Source organism: Microcaecilia unicolor, chromosome 8 (assembly GCF_901765095.1).
Source record: "Microcaecilia unicolor chromosome 8, aMicUni1.1, whole genome shotgun sequence".
In the NCBI taxonomy this organism is placed as follows: Eukaryota; Metazoa; Chordata; class Amphibia; order Gymnophiona; family Siphonopidae; genus Microcaecilia; species Microcaecilia unicolor.
In genome coordinates this window covers 187239579-187266164 of record NC_044038.1, presented here as the reverse complement: position 1 = coordinate 187266164, position 26586 = coordinate 187239579, and the positions used below count along the sequence as shown (strand labels likewise).

Sequence of the window (26586 nt, the reverse complement as noted above, 5' to 3'; positions counted from 1 at the left end):
GGGGAGATAGAGGAAGGAGTAGTGGTGTCTGGGTTTGGAGGCTAGAAGGGAAAGCTGAAAAGGTAAAACACAAATGAGTCAGCTGAGGGGGAAAACGCTCCGACTACGGCACATAGACATAGGTAACAGGTACTCAATAAACTCTCAGCGTTCTCTCCTAACAACGCTCTCGCCACTCTCCAACTGCACAAAATCGCTAATGGGTCTAAAGACGACTTCCCCCTTACTCTGGTCACTTTTATTTCAGGTCTAACTAAGGACGCCCATGTTCCGGCCCATCGAAACCATTTCGCAAGCCATTATATGCTGGGGGTGCCCATCACGTAACGCCGCCCATAACACACCCCTAACACGCCCCCTGCGGGGACGACCATAGATGGGCGTCCTTGCGCTGAGGACGCCCTTACGGCCCTGTTTTGATTATTGGATTTGGGCGACCTTCTTTCACGGGGACGCCCATGTGCCTTTTGTGTCGCTTTTTGGGCGCCCTTTTCTTTCGAAAATGCCCCTGAAGGTCTGATAACAACTACCTCAGGTTTAGGAAGCAACTAAAAATCTTCCTAGTCCCAAAGAAAATACATAATGTTCCTTCTCTATCCTGTTCATGCTTATTCCCATAGTCCCACTGCCTTTCCCTTGATAACCTTCCCCTTAACCACCCAAGAAGTCACATAATCTAACGCTGTATATCTTCATGTAAGCTAATTGATGTGAACCGCACTGAATCCTAGGATGGGGATATTAGCGGTATATAGGACCTGATTTGATTTGATTACAGAAGAAATATTACAGAAATGTAGAAAATCATGAGTATGGCAGAATGGTTAAATAGAGAATGGCTGTTTAAACTTTCAAACACTAAAAATAAGACACATGAAAATAATCATCAGATTGAAACCAATCATAGAATATATTTTTCATGCATTGCATAATTAAACTATATAATATATTTCCAGAGGATTTGGTCAATTCAGCTAACAGTGGGATTCAAAAGAGATATAGACAAGTTCCTGGAGGAAAAGTGCAGAAAACATTATTATCTTGGTAGACTTAGGGAAAGCTATTGCTTACATCTGGAACAGAGTTATAAGAAATGTATCTACCTTTTGGGATTGCTGGGTTCTTGTGACCCACCCTGGCAACCATTGGAGAACAGAGGTTGAGCTTGATGGATCTTGGTCTGACTAAGCGTGGCTTATATATCCGCTATATTTCCTTATGCACCAGTGCTTTTATTCTGTCTATATCTTTCTGGAGATGTAGCTTATAATTTTGGACACTCCAGCTGAGGTCTCATCAGTTATTTTATCCAAAAACGAGAGGCGATAAGGATCCGTAAATTAATATGAATCAAAGAAGAGAATGGATCTACTAGTCCTTCTGGCCCGTACTCCAACAGGCAACAGCGCTAGTTTCTGCCCTTCATTTATTCTTGAGAAAGAATAGGGTAACTGCCAATTCTGCCCCCTCTTCCTAGGGATCCGATATCGGGATCTGCCCTGATTTCCTTCAGCTAAGCTGCAAATGGAGAACCAGTCAAACCCAATCTCTGCTCCCAGGAATCAGGTCCTGCCATTATTGCCTTAACTCACAGCTTTACAAGCTGGATCTTCCACCTAGCTATCCTTCCCCGCTGTCCTTTACCAGTGGTTCCCTACTCCCTTATATACTGTGCTTGTTTATATGTTAGAACATGCAAATCACGCTGACCAGTGCAGTATAGAAAAACAGATTTGTTGTTGTTTTTCACTTTTGTGGAAAAACACAGATGGTTCTTTAGGTTGTCCTGCCTCCATATAGGGTGTTGACTTCTGCATTAGAGCCTTATGTGGGTCAGCCTGACATGAGCTCATATTTTTCTGGGAATTTGCAGAGACCATCTGTTCTACAGCTAGTGAAAAGCAGGTCTGACTGGTAATTTTCATCAGAAAGAGACTTAAATATAAATTCTAGTACCTTTCTACCTAGACATGATAGGGGAGACATGATAGAGGTATATAAAATAATGAGTGGAGTGGAACAGGTGGATGTGAAGCGTCTGTTCATGCTTTCCAAAAATACTAGGGGGCATGCGATTAAACTACAGTGTAGTAAATTTAAAATAAATCGGAGAAAATTTTTCTTCACCCAACGTGTAATTAAACTCTGGAATTCATTGCCGGAAAATGTGGTGAAGGCGGTTAGCTTAGCAGAGTTTAAAAAGGGGTTGGACGGTTTCCTAAAGGACAAGTCCATAAACCGCTACTAAATGGACTTGGAAAAATCCAAAATTCCAGGAATAACATGTATAGAATGTTTGTACGTTTGGGAAGCTTGCCAGGTGCCCTTGGCCTGGATTGGCCGCTGTCGTGGACAGGATGCTGGGCTCGATGGACCCTTGGTCTTTTCCCAGTATGGCATTACTTATGTACTTATGTAATACACCAATTAAAAATGTTGATTAAAAATTCCTTCTTCCCCCCCCCGAATTTAGCCTAACAGCACCTGTCTTCAGTATTCAAGAACACTGGGTACTTCCCTAGCATATGAAAGAATTTTAAATTTTCCTTAAGTTAAATTGTTAGATAAGATAGGTGGGAATTGAAATGGGATAACTTAAATTCCCCCTGTGCATTTGGAAGGGCAGTGTTAGACATGATTGCTCTCCTATTTCTGTAATATGCAGCATAAAGTATTAATGTGTTTTTAGTAGAGAATGTAGAAATTGTTAAAATCCACAAACCTTTCTGTTCGACATTAAACATCTAGGATTTGGTTTCTATGCTTAATTTGAGTGCAGCTGTAATAAAATCTCAAGCAGAGGAAGTGGAAGACTGTTGTCTCTCACTTTCAAGGTTAAAGATAGAAACTTGTAAAGCCTGAATGTGGCGGCTGTTAACTATGCTGCCAGTTTTGGTGCACATCTTGCTGATACTAGGAGGGAGAGTGGGGAGTGATTCATCATAGTGAGAGTCTATTGTGGCCACTAGGATACAAGCACTTTCTGTATTCCATAGTTCTCCGCCTCAAGAAGGAAGTTAAATTTATGGATGTTGCATTTTCTGTACAAGATTATCATTGGGGATACCAAAATATAAAGAGTTAGATGGTTTCCTAAAGGACAAGTCCATAAACCGCTACTAAATGGACTTGGGAAAAATCCACAATTCCGTGAATAACATGTATAGAATGTTTGTATGTTTGGGAAGCTTGCCAGGTGCCCTTGGCCTGGATTGGCTGCTGTTGTGGACAGGATGCTGGGCTCGATGGACCCTTGGTTCTTTTCCCAGTGTGGCATTACTTATGTACTTATGAAGTAATTGGCAAAGGGTAAAATATTTACCTGTATGTGGAAATCATCACCATTTAACAAAATCTTTAATCACCTTAACAACTGTAATCTAAAAACTTTTTTTTACATGCCATGGAAAAGAGACACAAATGAAATGGCCATTTCTGATTGAGCACTGTATAAAGCTACCTGACTTCTGAACATCCCTATCTGTTCAGAAGTCAGGTAGCTTTATACAGTGCTCAATCAGAAATGGCCATTTCATTTGTGTCTCTTTTCCATGGCATGTAAAAAAAATTTTTTAGATTACAGTTGTTAAGGTGATTAAAGATTTTGTTAAATGGTGATGATTTCCACATTCAGGTAAATATTTTACCCTTTGACAATTACTTCATAAGTTCATAAGTACTCTAAAACGCAACTGTTCAGGACAAATAAAATTTTGCAAACAGACTGTTCTTGGAGAATAACTGCAATTTACAAAGATTTAGATTATGTGAGGATGCTCCTTGCACAGTCCATCAATTAAAAAAAATATATAGTGAACACCAGTGATATAGGTACCCAAAGGACACTTGATTGGTGCATATTCTATAATGGAGCGTAGATGCCTACTTTCCTTTTTAGAATGCTAGCGTAGACAGTAGGTATATGCTATTAGAGATATGTGCATAGTTACAGAGTAGCACTAAGGTGGCATACTAGGCATACAGAATAATCTATGGATTAGCAACAAACTACATTATAACCCTAATCAACCTTCCAACATGGAACTCAAAACAAGATACCCATAACTACCTGACTCTCCACCATTATTTTTGACTACAACCCCCTGTTATAGCCTGTGAAGGGTCTAGTTCACACATCTTAGAAGAATGTCACAACAGATGAGTATAGTCAAAACAGGCTATTAGCTCAAGTTTGTCGTTCAGATCAGCCCCTTATACTGGACCCAGCTGAGTTTGTCTGATTCTAAACTCTGGGAATATAAGCAGCTTGTTTGGATAAAGGGTAGCTATACCTACACCAGTCTCCTCAAGTTCAATGCCATAGAGCCAGTGCCACCATAGGAAAGGAATCAGGGCTTCTACTCCAGATATTTCCTTCTCATTCTAAAGGCTTACGCTGCAGCTTGGATCTCAGAGATCCAAACCTTTCCTCTTCAGAAGGAGAAATTCAAGATCAATATTTTCCTCCTTGCTACCATTCCGAAAGAAGGTGATAGCTGTGTACACTGGCCTCCTAACTCTATAAACCTGGATGCATAATTTTGAAATTAGCATGTAAAATTGTGTGGGCATGTTATAGAATGGTGCCTAACTTAAACAATTAAGTGGATGCTAATTGGAGTTAACTGCCAATAATGATCCTTAAGATGCTGTAATTGGCACTAATTTGCGGTTACACACATAACTGCACTTGGGTATTATAATATAAACTATAACTTAATGCCTCCTTTGCACTTAACTGCAAAAGGGGCATTAATATGGGAGGGCATGGGTATGTCAGGACGTGTCAGGCATTTATGCACTAAATTTATAGAACTCTGTCAGTTACACGCACACTTGATAATACCTAATCATATTTAAGCATGAGCATTTACAGCAACCTTTGATATGGCATAAATGCTCCCACCTAAAGTTTGGTGCTTAAATATCAACTTATATTAGTATTCTATAACAGCTTCAGCACCCAACTTTGACATTATAGAATACTTGCTTTAGTGCTGAATTTTTGGCACCAACTTTTGGTGCCCTTTCTTGAATCTACCCCTGAATCTCAAGGAGGCTCTCACATTCCAATTCATGTTCCTTAAGGAAAATACTTTGACTTATTCCTTCAGATGGACCATTGTAGGTACAAGGCCCTTTCTTTCAGCCTGTTGTTGGCTCCTAGAATATTCTTAAAAACTATTGAAGTAACTGTCCACATCCACTGTTCTTAACTTAATGACTGGCTTCTAGCTGCTGCTTCAGAAGACCTTATTCTAGGCTTCAGTAACAAAGACAGCACACCTACTGCAGACTGAAAATTTTCAGAAATTCATCTTGTACCCCACAGATAACATTTCCTTTATCAGCACTATTCTGGGAAAGATTTTCTGTTAATGTTTAGGTGGTTGTTACCATGTCTACAACTTTATAAACCTCTCTGACAGTAACAGCCAAGGCTTTTGAATGTTGGTACACATGGCTGCAGTTGACCATGTAGTCCTGTTTGCTTTACTAAAAATGAAATGACCATAAACCCCAGTGGGATCAGCATATGCAATCTGTTTCATTCATAATTTTCCTTTGTTGAACTTTGAACTATGTTTCAGAGGCGGTCATCCAAGGCCAATCTTGTAGCAGGTGATCCTTTTGCTCCATTGGAAATTTGACCTGTCCTAACCAAAGATACTTCAGGCGCTGGATGGGAAACTCATATGCCTTACCAAACACCTCAGTGGAAGAGGTCACAGCAGCCTTTTTGAGAGTAGAGCTGATATGGGCAAGATTGACTGGGCATTTCTCTGCCCTGACTATACCACTACATTGCTAGGGATTGTAAGATATGTCTTGGAGGGGGGCATCCACAGGGAGGCTGGAGAGAAAGGCAACTCCTGTTCGGAAGGGGAGGGAGACAAATGGGACAAAGCACAAATTTTCGACTTCCACCGAAAACACATTGGCAATTTCAGCCAAAACCATGGGTGTAGCCTTTTGGTCAAAACCAAAACTGGGCAGAAAAAGGATTTTGGGCCAGTTTTGGCATTGCAACCAAAACTGAAATTCGGTCGACCTCTAATTCAGTGTCATCTCTGGTGTCCCTCAGGGCTTGGGGAGGGGGAGATTGCAGAGCCAGATTAAGGCCAACTGATGCCCTAAGTTGAGCCCAACAATGGTACCCTTCAAGCCTTCCATTGCTTAACTAACAAGACACTGAGACTCAAGTGCTAAGAAATATCATTATTGAATGAAACAGCATCATATGTATTCATAATAATTAGAAAAACATTTTAATTCATGCAGAAAAACATTGGTAAGACAGTGAAACATATTGAACTCTATGTATATGTTGAGGCAGATTGTCAGAAAGTTATCTAGGACCTAGGTCCATCAGATGATCAGCACATAAATATAAACAAGGCCAACAGTCATTCAAAAGTGCATGGTTTGGAACAAGGTATCCTTCAAAGATATCACCAAAACAGGGAAGATAGGGTTTCCCAATAGCAAAGTTGCAATGGAGACCATAGTAGACCAGGTGTCTTTAAATAAAAAGCAGACAAAAGATTGCAAATTATCACCATCAACTGCTGAAAAAGATGTAAATAGGAACAACAAACAGTTTGTAATGTCTGTATGTGACTGCCAGAAGCCTAAGAAATAAGATAGGAGAATTAGAATATAGCGCACTAAATGAAAAATTAGATATAGTAGGCATCTTTGAGACCTGGTGGAAGGAGGATAACCAATGGGACACTGTCATACCAGGGTACAAATTATATTGTAGTGATAAGGTGGATCAAATTGGTGGAGGGGTAGCATTGTATGTTAAGGAGGGCCTTGAATCAAATAGATTGAAAATTCTGCAGAAAACAAAACACATCTTGGAATCTCTGTGGATTGACATTCCATGTGTAAAGGGGAAAAGGATAGTGATACTACTGTGCACCTGGCCAGGATGAACAGATGGATATAGAAATGTTATCAGAAATTAAGGAGGCTAACAAACTTGGGGAACACAATAATAATGGGTGATTTCAATTACCCCGATATTGACTGGGTAAGTGTAAGATCAGGGCATGCTAGGGAGGTAAAATTCCTTGATGAAGTGAAGGGCTGCTTTATGGAGCAGCTGGTACAGGAGCCAACAAGAGGAGGAAGAATTCTAGACGTAGTCCGTAGTGGAGCACTGGGGCAGCTTGATGACAGTGATCATAATATCAGATTTGATATAAGCTCTGGAGTAAGTACGCACAGGAAATCCAATATGTTAGCATTTAACTTTCAAAAAGGAGACTATGATAAAAAGATTAACTGGGAAAAAAACCTTAGAGGAGCAGCTGTGAAGGTCAAAAATTTACATCAGGCGTGGATGCTGTTCAAAAATACCATCCTTGAAGCCCAGGCCAGTTATATTCCATGTAATAAAAAAGGAGGAAGGAAGGCCAAACGACAGCTGACATGTTTAAAAAGTGAGATGAAGGAAGCTATTAGGGTTAAAAGAAAATCCTTCAGAAAATGGAAGAAGGATCCGACTGAAAATAATAGAAACAGTATAAGGAATGTCAAGTCAAATGCAAAGCGCTGATAAGGAAGGCAGAAAGAGTCTTTGAAAAAAAGACTGCGTTGGAGGCAAAAACATTTAGGGAGTCTTTTACTAAAGATTAGCTTGAGTTACCTGCAGCAGGGCCCATTGGAATAAAATGGGACGTGCTGCAGATAACTCGAGCAAACCTTCAGTAAAAGACCCTCATAGTAAAAACTTTTTATTAAAAGCAAGAAGATGGCAAAAGAATCAGTTGGACCGCTAGATGACCGAGGGCTAAAAGGGGCATTCAGGGAAGACAAAGCCATTGCGGAGAGATTAAATGAATTCTTTGCTTTGGTCTTAACTGAGGAAGATTTGGGAGAGATACCAGTTCCAGAAATGATATTCAAGTCTGAGAAACTAAATGAAATCTCTCTGAACCTGGAAGATGTAATGGTGCAATTTGACAAACTGAAGAGCAGCAAATCGCCTGGACCAAATGGTATTCATCCCAGAGTACTGATAGAATTGAAAAATAAACTTTCAAAACTAATGTTAGTAATATGTAATTTATCTTTAAAATCAGGCATGGTACCAGAAGATTGGAGGGTGGCCAATGTAACGCCAATTTTTAAAAAAGGTTCCAGAGGTGATCCTGGAAATTCTAAACTGGTGAGCCTAACGTTGGTGCCTGGCAAAATGGTAGAGTCTATTATAAAGAACAAAATTACTGAGTATATTCAAAAGCATGGATTAATGAGGCGAAGCCGGCATGGATTTAATGAAGGGAAAGGGAACTTGATGTGTACTGTCTTTCTGTGGTTTTTGCAACTACATTCAAAGCGTGTTACATAGTTTATACATGAATGTTTTTGTACATTTTTGGGATCTTGCCGGGTATTTGTGACCTGGATTGGCCACTGTTGGAAACAGGATGCTGGGCTCGATGGACCTTTGGTCTTTCCCAGTATGGCAATACTTATGTACTTATGAACTTATTTGTACCTGGGGCAATGGAGGTTTAAGTGACTTGCCCAGAGTCACAAGGAACTGCAGTGGGAATTGAACCCAGTTCCCCAGGATCAAAGTACGCTGCACTAACCACTAGGCTACTCCAAATCTTGCCTCACCAATCTATTACATTTCTTTGAAGGGGTGAACAAACATGTGGATGACGGTGAGCCGGGCACCCTAGGGGGCACTTGTAACAAAACAAAAAAAAAATTAACATACCTCCCAAGTCCATAGCTTCCTTCCCTTGGGTGCTGAGCCCGCCCAAATCCCCCCCAAAACCCACTTCCCACAACTCTACACCATTACCATAGCACTTATGGCTGAAGAGGGGCACCTAGATGTGGGTACAGTGGGTTTTGGGGGCGGTTTGGAGTGCTCCCATTTAGCAGCACAATTGTAACAGGTGGGGGGGAATGGGCCTAGGCCCACCTGCCTGAAGCCCACTGCACCCACTAACAACTTCTCCAGGGACCTGCATACTGCTGTGATGGAGCTGGGTATGACATTTGAGGCTGGCATACAGGCTGGGAAAAAAAGTTTTTAAAGTTTTTTTTTTTTTGGGTGGGAGGGTGTTAGTGACCACTGGGGGAGTCAGGGGAGGTCATCCCCAATTCCCTCCGGTGGTCATCTGGGCAGTTGGGGCACTTTTTGGGGACTTGTTCGTGAGAAAAAAAGGGTCCAGAAAAAGTGACCCAAATTCTTGCTTCTGGCGCCCTTCTTTTTTTGATTATCGGCCGAGGGTGCCCATCTCTCCTTGGCCGATAAACACGCCCCAGTCCCGCCTTCACCACGCCTCCGACACGCCCCCGTCAACTTTGTCCATTCCCGCGACAGATTGCAGCTGGAGACGCCCAAAATCAGCTTTCGATTATACCGATTTGGGGGGGGGGGCAACTGCAGGGGGGCGCCGGAAACCCTAGGCACGGCCCTGCTCAAAGCCTCTCCATCTCACAAATATACCAGATCTTGTTTAACCACCGTACCAAAGAAGGAACCTGGAGAGACTTCAGACGGCAGCATTTTTAAGAATTTAACTTTTTTTTTTTTTTACTTATCCTCCCCACCCCACCCCACCCACCTACCTATTACAGACTTCCTCCCCGCTCCCCAGAGCTGAAGGGTCCCACTCCCAGCGCATACCTGAAGGTAGCATCCCTGGTGGTCTAGTGGATTCTTCGGGGCAGAAAAGATCCCCAGTTTTTCCTGCCGGCGCCGACCCTCCTCCTTCCGCATCTTCTTTAAAATAGCTGCCGAGACTTACAAGGGTGGCCTTGCAAGACTTCAACGAAAGTCTCGCGAGGCCACCCCTGGAAGTCTTGACAGCCATTTGGAGCAATGCAGCTGTAGGTCAGCGCCAAAAGCGCGCAGGAATGCTGCCTTCAGCTATGTGCTGGGAGTCTGTGACCCTGTAGCTCAGGGGGGAGGAGAGGCAAGCCGGCTCGCACTCCCAGAACAACTGGATCGCATGATGCTAAAAAATTTAACAACCGGCTCTTGCGAGCCGATGTAGTAAATTTAATATGAATTGCAGAAAATTTTTCTTCACTCAATGTGTAATTAAACTCTGGAATTCGTTGCCAGAGAATGTAGTAAAAGCAGTTAGCTAAGCAAGGTTTAAAAAAAGGTTTGGATTGGTTCCTGAAAAAGTAGTCCATAAGCAATTATTAAGATGGACTTGGGGAAAATCTACTGCTTATTTCTAGATTAAGCTGCATAAAATGTATTATATTGTTTTGGGATCTTGCCAGGTACTCATAACCTGAATTGGCCACTGTTGGAAGCAGGATGCAGGGCTTGATAGACCTTACTAAGAGCATAAGTGTTCCAGTATGGCAACACTTATGTTCTTAGCAGTGTTGTTTTTTTTAGAAAAAAAGGTGCTGGTACTCATTGTGGGCGGAGTCACCACATAAGACTCCACCCCTATTATAGCTACATCCACATTAGCCACACCCCTTATACCAGCCATAGCGCATATAAACAGACATCATTGAAAATATACTAGTATAGGAGAAAAAAATAACGTGATTTGTTTTCATTATAAATAATTTCTGTAAGCTGTTACAGCTCCAGTATACCCAGTGCAAAATAAGACAGCAGATGTAAATTCTCAAATTGGACATATTCCATGCAATAAAATGAAAATAAAATGATTTTTTGTACCTTTGTTGGCTGGTGACTTTGTTTTTCTGATCATGATGGCTCAGTATCTGATTCTGCTGCTTTCTGTTCTCTTAACTCCGTTTCCAGGGCTTCCTTTCCATTTATTTCTTTACTTTCCGCCTTTCTTCTTCATTTCTTGCCCTACATCCGTAAGTAAAAGCTGGGTCCTCCGCAGACTTGACTGTCCAGTGGATCCAGCTTCTGCCTATTTTCTACATCCATGTGCAGTTTTTCTCCTCTTTTCCTTTTCCCTCATCTCATCTCCTTCCCCACTCTTCCCTCGCCTCCATCCATGTCCAGCATTTCTTCTCTCTCCCTTCCCTCTCCTCCATCCACCCATGTCTAGCAGCCCTCCTCTTCCCTGCCCTCCCCTCCATCCATCCATGTCCAGCGACCCTCCTGTCCCCATGCCATCCACCTATGTCCAGTGACCCTCCTGTCCCCCCTGCCATCCGCCCATGTCCAGCGACCCCCCCCCCCGTCCCCACTGCCATCCACCCATGTCCAGCAATTCTCCTCCTTCCCCTGCCCTCCCCTCTCCCATGTCCAGCGACCCCCATCCCCCCTGCCATCCACCCATGTCCAGCAATTCTCCTCCCTCCCCTGCCCTCCCCTCTCCCATGTCCAGTGATTCTCCTCCCTCCCCTCTCCCATGGCCAGCGATTCTCCTCCCTCCCCTGCCCTCCCCGCTCCCATGTCAAACTTCCATTCACTCTAAAAACGAAGTCGCAGGCAGCGGTGAACTGGTGGGCGGCCTAGTAAAAGCAGCAAGCTTGACTCCATCGTCCTTCGCTTTCCTGCTGCCCTCTCAGCATCCCGCCCGCCCTCAAAGAAGGCGGGACGCACCCCAACACAAATAAAAATGTTGGTATACAGATTCAGCCACACAAATCCTGATACCATCCTCAACCACTCAACCTCTTGCATCCCTGCCCAATACAGACACCCCAATTCTGTCACCCCAAAATGGAACAGCTCCTGGTACACCAACTGAGATGTTCCTTTTTGGGGTGAGAGAAACCATAACACGCCTACACCGGCTTGCAAAATTTTGGAAAAGATAACAACCGGCTCTTGGGAGCCGGTGCGAGCTGGCTCCAGCACACCACTGGATAATACCATTGAACTATGGAACAAAATGTTTCAGCCGGGAAATATTGTCTTATGAGTTTAAGTTTCCACATTGTGTGGAACATTTTCTTTGTAGTGATTGCGGCTTGAGTCTCTAGTGTTAGGTTGCTATCTATGGTAATGCTGAGGATTTTCAGCTTATTTGAAATTGGGAGAGTATAGTTCCGGGTGATGATGGTTGAGGGGTGATTTGTGCTTTGTTGGGAAGATAGTATGAGGCAGTGTGTTTTTTCTTTGTTGACTTTTAATTTAAATGCCGTCGCCCAGGAATCCATGGTGTTCATGCTGTTTGTGATTTAGTTAGCAATTTCCGATGGATTCGATCTGTAAGGTATTAAGATAGTGACGTCGTCTGCGTATAGAAAGGGGTTTAGGCCTTGATTGGATAGGGACTTAGCAAGTGGGGTCATCATTAAATTAAATAGGATGGGTGAGAGAGGTGATCCTTGTGGTATTCCGCAATCAGCTTTCCAAGGTGGTGAGATATTATCGTTAGACTTTACTTGGTATGATCTTGTTGTTAAGAATACCTTGATCCATTTGAGTGTGTTCCCTCCGATTCCTACCTTGTCTAGTATTCTTATGAGTATATTGTGATCTACCATATCGAAAGCGCTCGACATGTTGAATTGGAGCAGGAGGATGTTTTTACCTATCGCTATTTCCCCGCTTGCATTTGGCAAGGAGTGTAACTAGTACAGTTTCTGTGCTGTGGAGGGATCTGAACCCAGATTGTGATTCATGTAATATTGAGAATTTATTGATGTATTTTGTGAGATGTTTTGCTACAATGCATGTGTTTTCCCAATCCCTTTGCCCTTCCCCAGGGAGGGGAAACACTTCAGCCTAGTAGGCTGAAAAATAAAAGGTACAATCAGACTTAGCTGTAGGCGCACCAGTAAAAAAGTTTTATTGGTATAATCACTAAGCCAAAAATATACAAGGTAATTGTTCCCTCTGGAGCACACAGCAAAGCAAGACACAAATCCTGAATAACAAGAAGTGCTCAGCTAATACTGTCCCAGCTATTACATATATACTGTTTTGTTTTACGGTGTATTTATCCCTCCCTATATGGCAGTTCTCCTACCAATACATAGGAATGGAACAAATCACCCAAGGCTGCGATTGAGAAAGCAATTAGATACTTTTATTTCTTAACCACTAAGTATGATTACAATTAGCCACTGCTCAGTAAGTGCAGTTTACAGATCACCATTTGTGATGAGAAGTACAACTCAATTTTATTTACCAGGTACAAGTCAAATCAGTTCTCATCGGGAGGACAGCAAGCAATACAACCATTGGTATTATCAGAATCTGACTCTCCAACGTTATGATCTATTTCAATCACTTATATAGACTTCACTTAACATACAAGTCTATGGACTTCCTGAGCTTAGACCTGCCTTTTTTTAATCTTCCTCAAAACACTTTCTGTGGCACCTGGCCATCTTCCTGTGGAATTATCCAGTTCTGTCTTTCTGAACATCAGTTACCACCATATTGCCACAGTCATGCAACTCTGCAAGTTAGACCCCCGCCCTTGCGGGTTTCTGCTTGCTTTGCAGTGTCCCAATAGCTCATGAGCCTTTGAGCAACACTGGAGTTCAAGTCAGAGTCACAGTCCTGTAAGTTTTTCTTTCATTTTGGATCCTGAACCAAAGTCAGGCCTGGGACCAAATAATGATAATATTCAGCACTGTTGCAAGTTTCGTTTTTCCCAAATCATGTGATTTCCCATAAACTAGAATCATTAGGTAGCCTATGCCATATATGGATTGGTCATGTATTCTATCAGTCTCTCCTGATGGGGGTTCACGTGCAAAGTCGGTAGCTATTGGCTAGTCAGTTATCAGTATAGCATGCAGTTAGTCACAGAGCAAAACATTACATAGAACAATACCTTTGTGTCCCCTCACCCCAAAACTGAAACATTCTGGACATCCTAGGCTCACTTTGTCCTCAGTCTTTCACCACGTCCCAAGGTTATATCCACCTTATATGAAAGGCATACTCAACTGCAGCCAATTGTGCATCTGTGAAGTGTCTGTTCTCAGCTCCTGAGAAAGCACTGATTGTTACAAAAGATGTTGAGTTAGTAGGCTAACATGTGAGAACCAAACAGAGCAATGTTAGGCTTAGGCCTTAGCAACAGGCCTAACTTATGAAGGAATATACAGATGTTTTGCTACGGTGCCTTCCATTAGTTTGGTCGTCAGTGGGATGGATGCTACTGGATGATAATTGGTGATTACCTCTTTTTTTTATCTTGGGGTCTTTTGGTAGCGGTGTAAGTACGATGTTGCTTTTAGCCTTGGGGAATAGACCTTGCTGGAGCATGAAGTTTATGTGGGATGTAAAATCTGTAATAAATCGTTGAGGGGGCATGTTCATTAAGTAGTTGGGGCATGCGTCCAGTGAGCAGAAAGTAGAGGACAACTTTCTGGTCGCTTGTGCAACTGATTCAGCTGTGATCTGGGAGAAGTTTAATCAAGTGCGATCTGTTGGGTATTCTCCTAAGTATGGGTCTAATTCATCGTTGAAAGTTATGAGGTTAGTGTCATCCTGGGGAATGGTGCTGCGTAAGTTGACAATTTTTTCTTTGAAGTATTTGCCGATTTCGTCTGCAAATAAAGTTGCATGTTTAGTGTTTAAATGTTTTCATGGATTGAATTCAGAATCGGTTGGTGGGTTAATTAAGTTTGAAAGTAATAGAAATTATCTGAGAAATAGGTTGAATCTAACTCTGCATATCCCTTCAAGTTAAAAGAATGGCTCCTAAGATGTGCTGGGAATGTTTATTCGGCTTTCAACCCACTAGAATTTGGAATAGTATCCCAACTGAAATACAAACTATTATTTCTTAAAGTCTTTATCGTAAGGTGTTTAAGACATATTTTTTTTCAGACAAACATCTTGATTAATACTGTAATTTTTTGCATTTTTATTGTTATGTTTGATAGGAGTGTGGTAGCCGTGTTAGTCCACTCTTAAGGTTATCAATAGAAATCAAACAAAATAAAACATGGAAAAGAAAATAAGATGATACCTTTTTTATTGGACATAACTTAATACATTTCTTGATTAGCTTTCGAAGGTTGCCCTTCTTCGTCAGATCGGAAATAACCTTTGAAAGTGTGAAAATGATCCTCCCCTCCGCCTGAGGGTCCTCGGGATCTCCCCTTCACCCTTGCTGCCCAACCTCCTGGTTCACTGCAGTCCACAGGGCAGGGCTCAAAGAAATCAACTTCAAAGCAAACTTAACAAGTTCTTTATTTTGCTTGGGATCCAACAGTCCAGCAGTGCAAAAAGACACAATACTTGAATCAACAAAAAACCTCACAATTCCCCCTGTTGCTCCTCTCAGGGGTACAAACACAGCAGAAAAAAAAAACAACTTTTAACTCCCAGGCTTCCAACACCCAGCTGGGCTCCTTTTAGACAGTTTTATAGCCCTGGGTCTTCTTTCTCCCCCCCTCTCCCTTGGGAGGGGGCAAAACACTGCAAGCAGTTCCAAAAAAACAAACAAACACAGCTCAAACCCCTTCAGCTTCTTTTAGGCTTTTTAGCCACAGTTCACACTCCACCTTCTTCCTGCTGGGCTCAGCCCACTCCGAGAAAATCTATCATCCCTCTTCAACCAGAACGCTTTAAACTCAAAGTTCATTCACAGCCTGAGCTCTGGAAAATGAAAAGGCCCCACCCATCTGGGTCACTCTCTCTAAGCACTGACCCATCCTCCCACATGACCTTTCCTCTTTCCTCTCTTAGCCCAGTTACCATACCATGAAGTTACCTGGTCCCTTATTTTGTTACCTAAGGAGTGAGCCCAGGCTGAGAGGTCCATAGGCTCTTCCTCACTCTCCTCTCTTTCTCTCTGCCCAGCTTCTTGATACTCCATGGGCTCCCCGTCCCACCCACTTTGCAGCTGTTCCTCTTTCCCTTGATTACCCTGCAGGGGCACCACCCTTTCCTTGTTAGAGTTCTCCCCCTGCTCCTGCTGGGGAAGGTAATCTCTGTACCAGGCTTTGCCCTGAGGTTGCTGGGAAATGTAGTCTCTTCCTCTCCTCCATTTTACAGGGGTCATGAACCTTTCTCTGCTCTCTCTCGGGGGATGCTGGGTAATGTAGTCTTTTCCCCTCCACCCTTTTCTAGGGGGCATTACTACTTCTCTCGCTCTCTGGGGATGGAATGGAGGCAAGGCTCTGTTCTGCCTAAGTCTGCTCGTGAGCCGCCTCCCTTCTTCCTCTTCCACTTCCATCTTATCTACCCCCAGGTCATCTCCTTCACAAAAGCTAATCAAGAAATGTATTAAGTTATGTCCAATAAAAAAGGTATCATCTTATTTTCTTTTCCATGTTTTATTTTGTTTGATTTCTATTGATATTGTTATGTTATGTTATATAAATTCCTTCCAGTTGGGAAGTTTCTTCTATTTTCCGCTTTGCACCTTAGAGTTTTTAAAAGTGGATTATAAATCTCAATATAGAATATATATAAAGTGATGCCTAATATCTTAACTGCATTAATAGGCAAAATAGATATGGAGTAGGGTTGCCAACTAGCTCCAGATTTGTCCGACAGGGTTGATCCAATCTTGGATCAATGCATTCAGGGACTTGTAGGCTGGCTTTTCTTAGGAAATCCAATGGGGAAATCAGAACCACAAGTCCTGTCGGGCGAATCTGGATCTAGTTGGCAACCCTAATATAGAGGCTCATTTTCAATGCACATAGATTTACAAAGTTATATAGGTTACTATGGGGCTTATTTTCAAAGCTACATGGAACTTTGTAAGTCTAAGTGCTTTGAAAATATGCCTCTATGTAACTTTGTAAGTCTATGTGCTTTGAAAATGATCACCTTAACCTTCAAAATTACTTGTGAGGAGGGCAAAGTTCTAGCTGTCCATAAACGTTGTTTTGCAACTACTTGATTCTAATCAGTCAGCCAGTCTTTAAACACAAATTAAGCATAATAATCTATTCTATTCAGTTGTCCCTGAGTTCACAAAAAATTTGAATGTTACAGTTAATCATTTATTTGTTTTATTTATGTGTTACATTTGTATCCCACATTTTCCCACCTATTTGCAGGCTCAATGTGGCTTACATAGTACCGTAAAGGCGTTCGCCGACTCCGGTAAAGAACAAATACAAAGTGATGTTGTGGTAGAATAAGGTTCATGTGTTACAGACACATTAGGGGATCGTAGAGAAGAAGAGTTATGTTGTGTCCATTGCAAGCTTTGATTTAGTTGTGTTGCAGGGTTCAGGCATTTAAGTTGGGTTGGTAGGGTATGCCTTTTTGAACAGGTTGGTTTTTAGTGATTTCCGGAAGTTTAGGTGGTCATAAGTTGTTTTCACGGCTTTTGGTAGTGTGTTCCACAGTTGTGTGCTTATGTAGGAAAAGCTGGATGCATAAGTTGATTTGTATTTGAGTCCTTTGCAGCTTGGGTAGTGGAGATTTAAGTATGTTCGTGTTGATCCGATTGTGTTTCTGGTTGGTAGGTCTATGAGGTCTGTCATGTATCCTGGGGCTTCGCCGTAGATAATTTTATGAACCAGGGTGCAGATTTTGAAAGCAATGCGTTTTTTGATTGGGAGCCAGTGCAGTTTTTCTCTGAGGGGTTTGGCGCTTTCGAATCGCGTTTTTCCAAATATAAGCCTGGCTGCCATGTTTTGAGCGGTCTGAAGTTTCTGTATGATTTGTTCTTTGCATCCCACATAAATTCCATTGCAGTAGTCTACATGGCTTAGTACCATTGATTGTATCAAGTTGCGAAATGTTTCCCTCGGGAAGAATGGTTTCACGTGTTTTGAGTTTCCACATTGAGTGGAACATTTTCTTTGTTGTAGATTTCACTTGGCTCTCTAGTGTAAGGTTTCGGTCGATTGTAACGCCAAGGATTTTCAGGCTGTCTGAGATAGGGAGGGTGTACTCTGGGGTGTTTATATTTGTAGGTTTGTTCGCATTGTATTGGGATGAGAGGAAGAGACAGTGTGTTTTTTCTGTGTTGTTTTAGTTGAAATGCATTTGCCCATGAGTCCATGATGTTCAAGCTGAGCTTGATTTCGTTAGTGATTTCTGTTAGATCATGTTTGTAAGGAATGTATATTGTGACATTGTCTGCATAGATGAAAGGGTTAAGGCCTTGGTTGGATAAGGACTTGGATAGTGGGGTCATCATTAGGTTGAAAAGGATTGGTGATAGTGGTGATCCTTGAGGTACTCCGCAGTCTGCTTTCCACGGTGATGAGATGTTTGTATTTGATGTCACATGATATGTTCTAGTGGTTAGGAAACCCTTGATCCAACTAAGTATTTTTCCACCAATCCCGAAGTAATCTAGGAGTCTTAGTAGTATATTATGGTTTACCATGTCGAATGCACTAGACATGTCGAATTGGAGGAGAAGTATGCTTTTACCTGTTGCTATTTCCTGCTTGAATTTGGCTAGGAGAGTTATTTGTACTGTTTCAGTGCTATGGAGGGGGCGAAATCCTGATTGTGAATCATGTAATATTGCGAATTTGTTTATATAATCAGTAAGTTGTTTGGTTACCATGCTTTCCATCAGTTTGACTACCAGTGGGATAGATGCTACTGGGCGGTAGTTAGTGATTTTTTTTTTCTTGGTATCTTTTGGTATTGGGGTGAGTAGGATGTTGCCATTTTCCTTAGGGAAGAGACCTTGTTGAAGCATGTAGTTTGGGTGGCATGTGAGGTCTGCTATGAAGTGGTCGGGGCGGATTTTATTAGGTAGCTGGGGCAGGTATCCATTTTACAGTGAGTGTCGGAGAACCTATTAATCGCCTGGGGAACTGTTTCGGCGTTGAGGAGAGCGGTTTGACAAGGTTCGGTCTGCTGGGTATTCTCCAAGGGTTGGGTCCAAACCATTGATGAAGTTTTCGATGTCGGTATTATCCTGAGGTAATGTGTTGCGTAGGTTTGCAATTTTTTCATTGAAGTATTTAGCAAGTTTGTCTGCAGATGGGATGTCTGTATTGGTTGTGGTGACCAAGGTGATGTCTAGTAGTTCACGAGTTGGTATAGTTTCTTTGTGTCTTTGTAATCTGGCCCTATTGTAACATAGTAACATAGTAGATGACGGCAGAAAAAGACCTGCACGGTCCATCCAGTCTGCCCAACAAGATAACTCATATTTGCTGCTTTTTGTGTATACCCTATTTTGATTTGTACCTATGCTCTTCAGGGCACAGACCGTATAAGTCTGCCCTGCACTATCCCCGCCTCCCAACCACTAGCCCCACCTCCCAACCACCGGCTCTGGCACAGACCGTATAAGTCTGCCCAGCACTATCCTCACCACTCCAGCCCTGCCTCCCAACCCCGGCTCTGGCACAGACCGTACAAGTCTGTCCAGCACTATCCCCGCCTCCCAACCACCAGTCCCGCTTCCCACCACCGGCTCTGGCACAGACCGTATAAGTCTGCCCAGCCCTATCCCCGCCTCCCAACCACCAGCCCCGCCTCCCGATCTTGACTAAGCTCCTGAGGATCCATTCCTTCGGCACAGGATTCCTTTATGCTTATCCCACGCATGTTTGAATTCCGTTACCGTTTTCATTTCCACCACCTCCCGTGGGAGGGCATTCCAAGCATCCACTACTCTCTCCATGAAAAAATACTTCCTGACATTTTTCTTGAGTCTGCCCCCCTTCAATCTCATTTCATGTCCTCTCGTTCTACCACCTTCCCATCTCCGGAAAAGATTCGTTTGCGGATTAATACCTTTCAAATATTTTAACGTCTGTATCATATCACCCCTGTTTCTCCTTTCCTCCAGAGTATACATGTTTAGTTCAGCAAGTCTCTCCTCATACGTCTTGTAACGCAAGACGTTTTATAGTGTGACCTTTATGGTCTGTCTTATTGCATATTTGTATTTTGTTTGTATTTGTTTCCATGCATTGAGTGTGTGGTTCTTTTATTTTTTTCCATGCGAGTTTCCTGGATTGTGTTTTTAGTTTTTTCAGTTCATCGTTGAACCATGGTATTGAGTTATGCCTTCGTGAGGTTCTTGTTTGTAAGGGTGCTATTTCGTCTGGTATGCTTCTGCATCTTTTATCCCATTCTGAGAGGTAGTATATGGAGTCCGTTTGTGCTGTCCATTCGTTATTGTATATCTGTTGCCAGAATGTTTTCGAGTCTATTTGGCTTCTTGTGCTGTAGGTTGTGTGTTCTTGTATACGGTATGAACCTTTCTTCTGCCATTTTAGAGATAGGTTTAGTTTATAGTGATCGGTCCATGGTGTTTCTGTCCAAATAATATCTGCTATTATTAGGTTCTGGTCTGTGGACAATTTATGTGAGATGAGGTCAAGTGTGTGTTCTTTGATGTGGGTTGCTTGCGTGTGTGGCCATTTGAGATTCCATAAGTGGAGGAATTGCTTGCATTCACGTGTGTTGGTAGAGTTTGGGTCTTCTAGGTGAAGGTTAATGTCTCCTAATTCTAGTATATTGGAGTTGGTTACACAAGTGTTTGAAATGAAGGAAATGAAATCTGTATTAGTTGTCCTAAAGACTGCATATAAATATTAAATATTTATTTATTAGGATTTATTTACTGCCTTTTTGAAGGAATTCACTCAAGGCGGTATACAACAAGATTAAATCAAACATAGGCAATAGACCATTTACATCAGTAAAAATATTCAAACAATACAAAGTATAGCATACTATGCTACATTACAATGTCAACACAGTATGCTATAAAACATTTTAATAGACAGCATATTGTGTAAGCAAAGATGGAACATTTAGACAGTGTAACAGGAGTAAGAAAATAAGGGGATCAATTTAAAGAAAGTTGCAAATGAAGTCAGAAAGGTGCTTGAATATTATAGGGTAGGAGTGGATAAACATATCCGGTTGTGGAGCCGGTGCCACTTCATGTGTGTGTGATTAGTTACTTCTTCCATTAAAGGCTTGGGTGAAGAGCTAAGCTTTCAACTCCTTCCTGAAGTAGAGATGGTCATGTGTTAAGAGAAGCCTTTCAGGGAGTGCATTCTAGAGTGTGTAGGCTACTCTGGAGAAGGCTTACTAGCGGGTATCGTGAGATGTCCTTTGGAGAGGTTGTGGTTAGGGATACTCCTTGGGAGGACCTTAGAGACCTTGGAGGTGTGTAGAGGGAGATCCTGTTCTCTAGGCCATTTCATTTAAGGGCCTTGAAGATCAAATATAGAGTTTTAAATTTAGCCTTATATTGTACTGGTAGCCAGTAAAGTGTTTTGCAAAAATGATGTGATGTGGTCTCATCTCCTACAACCTTCTCTTAGTCTTGCTGCAGCATTCTGAATCAGTTGGAGCTGGTGCAGACCCTTTGTAGTCAGATCAGTGTAGAGTCATTACAATAATCCAGTCTTGATGTTATTGCATGCACTTCTGAGACAAGGTTTGCTTTCTGACTGTAAGGAGCGAAGCAGCGTAGTAGTCGCAAATGATAGAAGCAGCTCTTGAAGTTTGCTTGGATTTAGGAGATCAGAGTAAGTGTTGAATCTAGCTGTATTGCAGGGTTCCTGACTTGTGATTTGAGAGGAAGTTCATGTTTCCCAGAAGAGATTTTGATGTCAGGTATGTGCCCACTTGTGTTAGAGACCCATAGAAGCTCAGTGTTACTTTGGGCTAAAAACAAACAACTTTGCCTGTGCCATTCTTGAATTTTTTTTTTTGTTACATTTGTACCCCGCGCTTTCCCACTCATGGCAGGCTCAATGCGGTAGGCAATGGAGGGTTAAGTGACTTGCCCAGAGTCACAAGGAGCTGCCTGTGCCAGGAATCGAACTCAGTTCCTCAGTTCCCCAGGACCAAAGTCCACCACCCTAACCACTAGGCCACTCCTCCACTGACGTTAGGTAATCAATTTTTTCAGAGCTATGGGTAAGTCAGGTTCAATGGATTTGAGTAGCTGCACGTCATCTGTATAGATGTACAACTGAGTGTCCATCGACTGAATCAGCTTGGCTAGTGGCTTGAGGTAAGTATTGAACAGAATAGGTGAAAGTGTTGATCCTTGTGGTACCCCACAAGTCAGTGCCGATGGTGACAAAAAGATGCTGCTGAACAATATGAACTTTTGCCTGTCTGGTAGGATCTGAACCGAGCAAGTACTGTTCCATTGATGCCTGTTTCTGCCAGTTGTGCTAGCATGATATGATCCATAGTGTCAAAAGCTGCTGAGAAATCTAGCAGTACTAACACCAAGGCAAATCCCCTGTTTGTTTTTGTGAATATCATCTAGTTTCTGCTCCTTAACATGTTCTAAATCCAGATTACATAAATCCATCAAGCCCAGCATCCTGTTTCCAACAGTGGCCAATCCAGGTCATAGATACCTGGCAAGATCCCGAAAAAGTTCAATACATTTTATGCTGCTTATCCCACAAATAAGCAGTGGATTTTCCCCAAGTCAATTTAATAGTAGTCTATGGACTTTTTCTTTAGGAAGCCATCCAGACCCTTTTTAAACCCTGCTAAGCTAACTGCTTTTACCACATTCTCTAGCAACAAATTCCAGACTTTAAATACACATTGTGTGAAGAAGCATTTTCTGCAATTCGTATTAAATTTACTACTTTGTAGCTTCATCGCATGCCCCCTAGTCCTAGTCTTTTTGGAAAGAGTAAACAAACGATTCACATCTACCTATTCCACTCCACTCATTATTTTATAGACCTCTATCATATCTCCCCTCAGCCGTCTGCTCTCCAAGCTGAAGAGCCCTAGACGCTTCAGCCTTTGACATGGATCTAGCTGGTTTCTCTCTTCTAACCAATTATTTAGTTGATCACAGATTGTGCGGAAAGCACAGATCCTTGGGGCACTCTATTGGAGCTTCCAAATCATTGACTAATTTGTGCTTATCTGAATTCTTTGCAACCTGTCTCTCAAAGGAATAAACCAATTCAGCATTCCAATACCATAGGGCTTCAACTGCAAAATCAGCACATTATAATCTATGATATGGAAGGTAGTTGATGAATCTAAAAGATAAACAGAATCCAGTCCCTAATCCAGATTCATTGATAAAATATTGATAAGGGCCAGTAGTCAGAATTCATACGTTCTTCAGAGCTCAAGCCTCATTGCCTTTGAATCAGCAGCTTGTTTTCCTTTGATGTTTGCATAAGTTGAATCACTAAAGCCCTTTCTATCAATTTTCCCAGAAAAAATAGGTTGGAAATAGGCTTATATTGCTAACAACGAGTCTAGATTGACTAAAAAATTTAGCTCATACCTTTTTCAGTTGCGGCTCCAGTCTAGTTTCATTCAGGAAATATAGATGAGTTCCTGTCCCTAGAAGACTTACAATCTAAGTTTGTACCAGAGGGCAGTGGAGACTTAAGTGACTTGCCTGCTGCTCTAGCCGTTAGGCAAATCTTCCATTCCAAAAGAGCGCCAAATTGATGGCAAGAGAAACTAGAGAGCTAGAAAGAATTCCCAGAGGAGATACTAATTTAGATGGGACTTGAATTCACATTCATTGGCTCAGAAGGCCTTATCCATTAAGCCACTGGGGCTGGGTCTTTTCAGCCTTAACAGAAGAATATAAGAGTTACCCCACTCTAGCCCAATATCCTGTTTCTGACAGTCGCCAGTCTAGGTCAAAAGTACCTGGTAGAGTCCCAAAAGATTCCATGTTACTTAACCTTGGGCATAAACTCTGGCTTTCTCCAGGGCTGTTTTACTAGTGGTTTATGGACTTTTCCTCCAGGAATTTGCCCAAACCTTTTTTTTAAACCCAGCTAAAGTAACTGCTTTTACCACTTTATTGCTCCTTGAAGAGCTAAAGTAATGTAATGGAAATAGTAAACTTTCAGCACAATCCTTAATTAGCCAAAGTGGGCCAGGATCTAATTGAGATCCAATAGAAGAAGTCCTTGCTAGGAGACCCTTATTTTCTTTTCAGGGATTCAACATTTTACCTTTGAAAGAATAAAATTTTACAATTTCCTCCATAAACCTTGTATGGAGCAGCATTTTCAACTCTAAAACCAGTGGATCTGAGGTTGCAATCCTAAAAGACATTGGTACTGTTTTATTAGTTAGATGAAGGACACATGATGGGTGTTGGGTCTGCATCCACCTTAGCTAAACCCCAACTGATTACTGCCAGAACACCCATGCTGTTGGATTCTTGTTTCTTACATTAATAAAAACAAATAATACTTACATACTCAGAAGTGAAATAAAAAGATAAGTTTATTCTGGAAACAAGTACATATAATAGGCTTAAGCAAGTCTGAAATACAGAAAAAGAAATATTAGAGACTTCACTAATTTCATGCCAGTTTCCTGCCATGAAAATCAGGAAGCCGATCCTACATAAATTTCTCTCATTTTTATACATTGTCTTAATACTTGTTATACAGTAATCTGGCATCTTAGCACCTCCCACCAACCAATCATCTACTTTCCTAATCCTACACATTTAACTTCTATCCTGTCAATTATCAGTTCGTACCCCAAATTCCTAGAATAGCAATTACACTTCCTGAGTCATAAGTCATGCCATCTTCATCTCCTATCTGACCTCTATGACTAACAAACTGTCTGACAAAGAAAGATATATCCAGCCTATATAAAGATTATATTCTTTTTCATAGGGAATCAATATTATAAAATAATATTATGTAAAGTATAGGCCTAAGCAGAATAATCTTATATACAACACACCTCCAACGTTCTAATGAAGCCTCAAGTCTCCAAATGTTCTAAATTTGTAGTTGTGTAGATCGCTGTTCCTCCATGAGTGTCTGCCCCGCCCTCGTGTCACAACGTGATGACATCGAGGGCGGAGCACTGACACTCAACGAATCGCAGCGCTCACCCGTTGCTACGCGACGAAACGTGACGTCGGACGCATCGCGAACCTATGCGAACGACCTGCAAGAAAGAAGGGAGGACTACCATCGCCCCGAGTCTGCCTGAACATGCGTGGGAGGGAGGGAGACAGGCAGGCAGCCTGAACGTCGGAGGGTGGGAGGGAGGGAGGGAGCCAGCCTGAACGTGGGAGTGGGGCCACGACCCTGAAAGGCAGAGGGAGGGGGGACCACGACCCTGAAGTTGGGAGGGGGGAGGGGAGGAAAAACGGGAGGGGGAGGGGAGGGAGACGGAGGGGGGGCCCCTGCCGCACACTCTCATTCTTTCTCACACACACACACTCAATCTCACACACACACTCTCACACAGACAGCCTCACTGTCACACACACACACTCGCACATTCACTCTGTCTCTCTCTCTCTCACGCAGTCACTCTCACACACACTCTCTCAAACATACACACTCCAAGGAAAACCTTGCTAGCGCCCGTTTCATTTGTTATGGAAACGGGCCTTTTTTACTAGTGTTATCATAAAAAGAACTTCACCTACATGAATATACTCCTTTTTCTAATTTCTTCACAACATATAATAGAGCCAGTAAATTGCTTGTATAATGTCATGTCTTAGGTCACGACCCCATACTTAAGCCATATCAGCAGAAATACATGAATGCACAGCTTCCTTTCACATCCTATTTTCCCTCTCCTCTCTTAACCCTTTATTTAGTGTCCATCTGTTCCCATATGGCTTATTACGGGAACATTGGACACTAAAGGGTTAAACAAATTTCTATAATAGCCCTCCCTGTTGTAAAGTCCCATTTCCCAATTTCCCCTCCCATGACTGTCCAAGTTGTCACACTTTGATGTGTAATCATGACTGGACCCAGTCTGGTAAGGGAAGTGTGGGACCCTGTAGATATGTTAGGTTATTTCACAAGTGCAGCCTGCAAGCCAGGGCTGAAAACAGCAAACAGAATAATTATAGAGGAGAATTATTATGGAGGGAAGGAAAATCTTACAGGTCTCTTGTTTCTCAGGGCCTGAGCTCCCCCCCCCCCCCCCCCAAGCTCCCCACAAGGGAGTACGAGTACTAGAGTTCCATATGGAATTTTATATGGATAAATCACTGATAGGCAGTTAAGATAGACCATTTTGGTCTTTATGTGCTTTCATTTGCTAAGTTTCATTATGCTTTCCTGTTAATGTTCTGGGTGTGCATGCAACATACATTTTACATCTGTCCTCTTTTTTGATTTCCAGGGTCCCCAAACAATTCAGGAGCTGGAGCCACAGGTGGTATCATCGGTGGAATCATTGCCACAGTTGTTGTTATTGCAGTTGTTGTCACCGTGGTGCTGATCTGCAAACAGCAGCGGAAAAATCAGACAGCACGTGATAAGTATGTAACTCCGGGATGATGTGCTATTCCCTGATCTTTATTAGAACAAACCTGATTATATTAGAAATTTCTAGTGGGGTTTCTTGTAGCTGAGACAGTGTAAACTTAAATTCCAGGCTGAACGTAATGCAAAAATTCATTCTCTGAAGGAATTTCTGCTTTCACCAACTCCAGCAAAAAACAATCCAGAGAGTCCTTCTTGACTGTAAAGGTAAAGACCTTCTCTTCTTTTTCTGTGCCTCAATATTTTACCTATTAATATTCTTGTTTGTTTTCTACTTTTTAGTTTGGATGGTCCCCCAGCTTACAAACCTCCACCACCAAAGTTGAAGCTGCAGTCCACAGAGGTTTTTACTCTTTCTTTCTCTATTGTGTTTGCCTTTAAACATTTGAAAAGTACAGTATCTGCTATGCATCTGTGTCTGGACATCTCGCTCTGTTTGCTGCTACATTTTTTCTTTCCGTGTCTCTCTTTGAGTAACTCTCCCTAGATTTTGTGGTGTATTTGTCTTTGTTA

General features: G+C 42.1%; 1 protein-coding gene across 3 annotated transcripts in view; it reads left to right on the top strand.

Moving 5' to 3' along the window:
- NECTIN2 (nectin cell adhesion molecule 2) overlaps positions 1–26586 on the top strand; it is a 200587-nt gene that overhangs the window by 114524 nt on the left and 59477 nt on the right. For all 3 annotated transcript variants that reach the window (XM_030212833.1, XM_030212835.1, XM_030212836.1), the window contains exons 6-7: positions 25931–26069; positions 26356–26416. In XM_030212833.1, coding sequence (XP_030068693.1) covers positions 25931–26069; positions 26356–26416 — 200 coding nt within the window. The remainder of the gene's footprint in view (positions 1–25930; positions 26070–26355; positions 26417–26586) is intronic.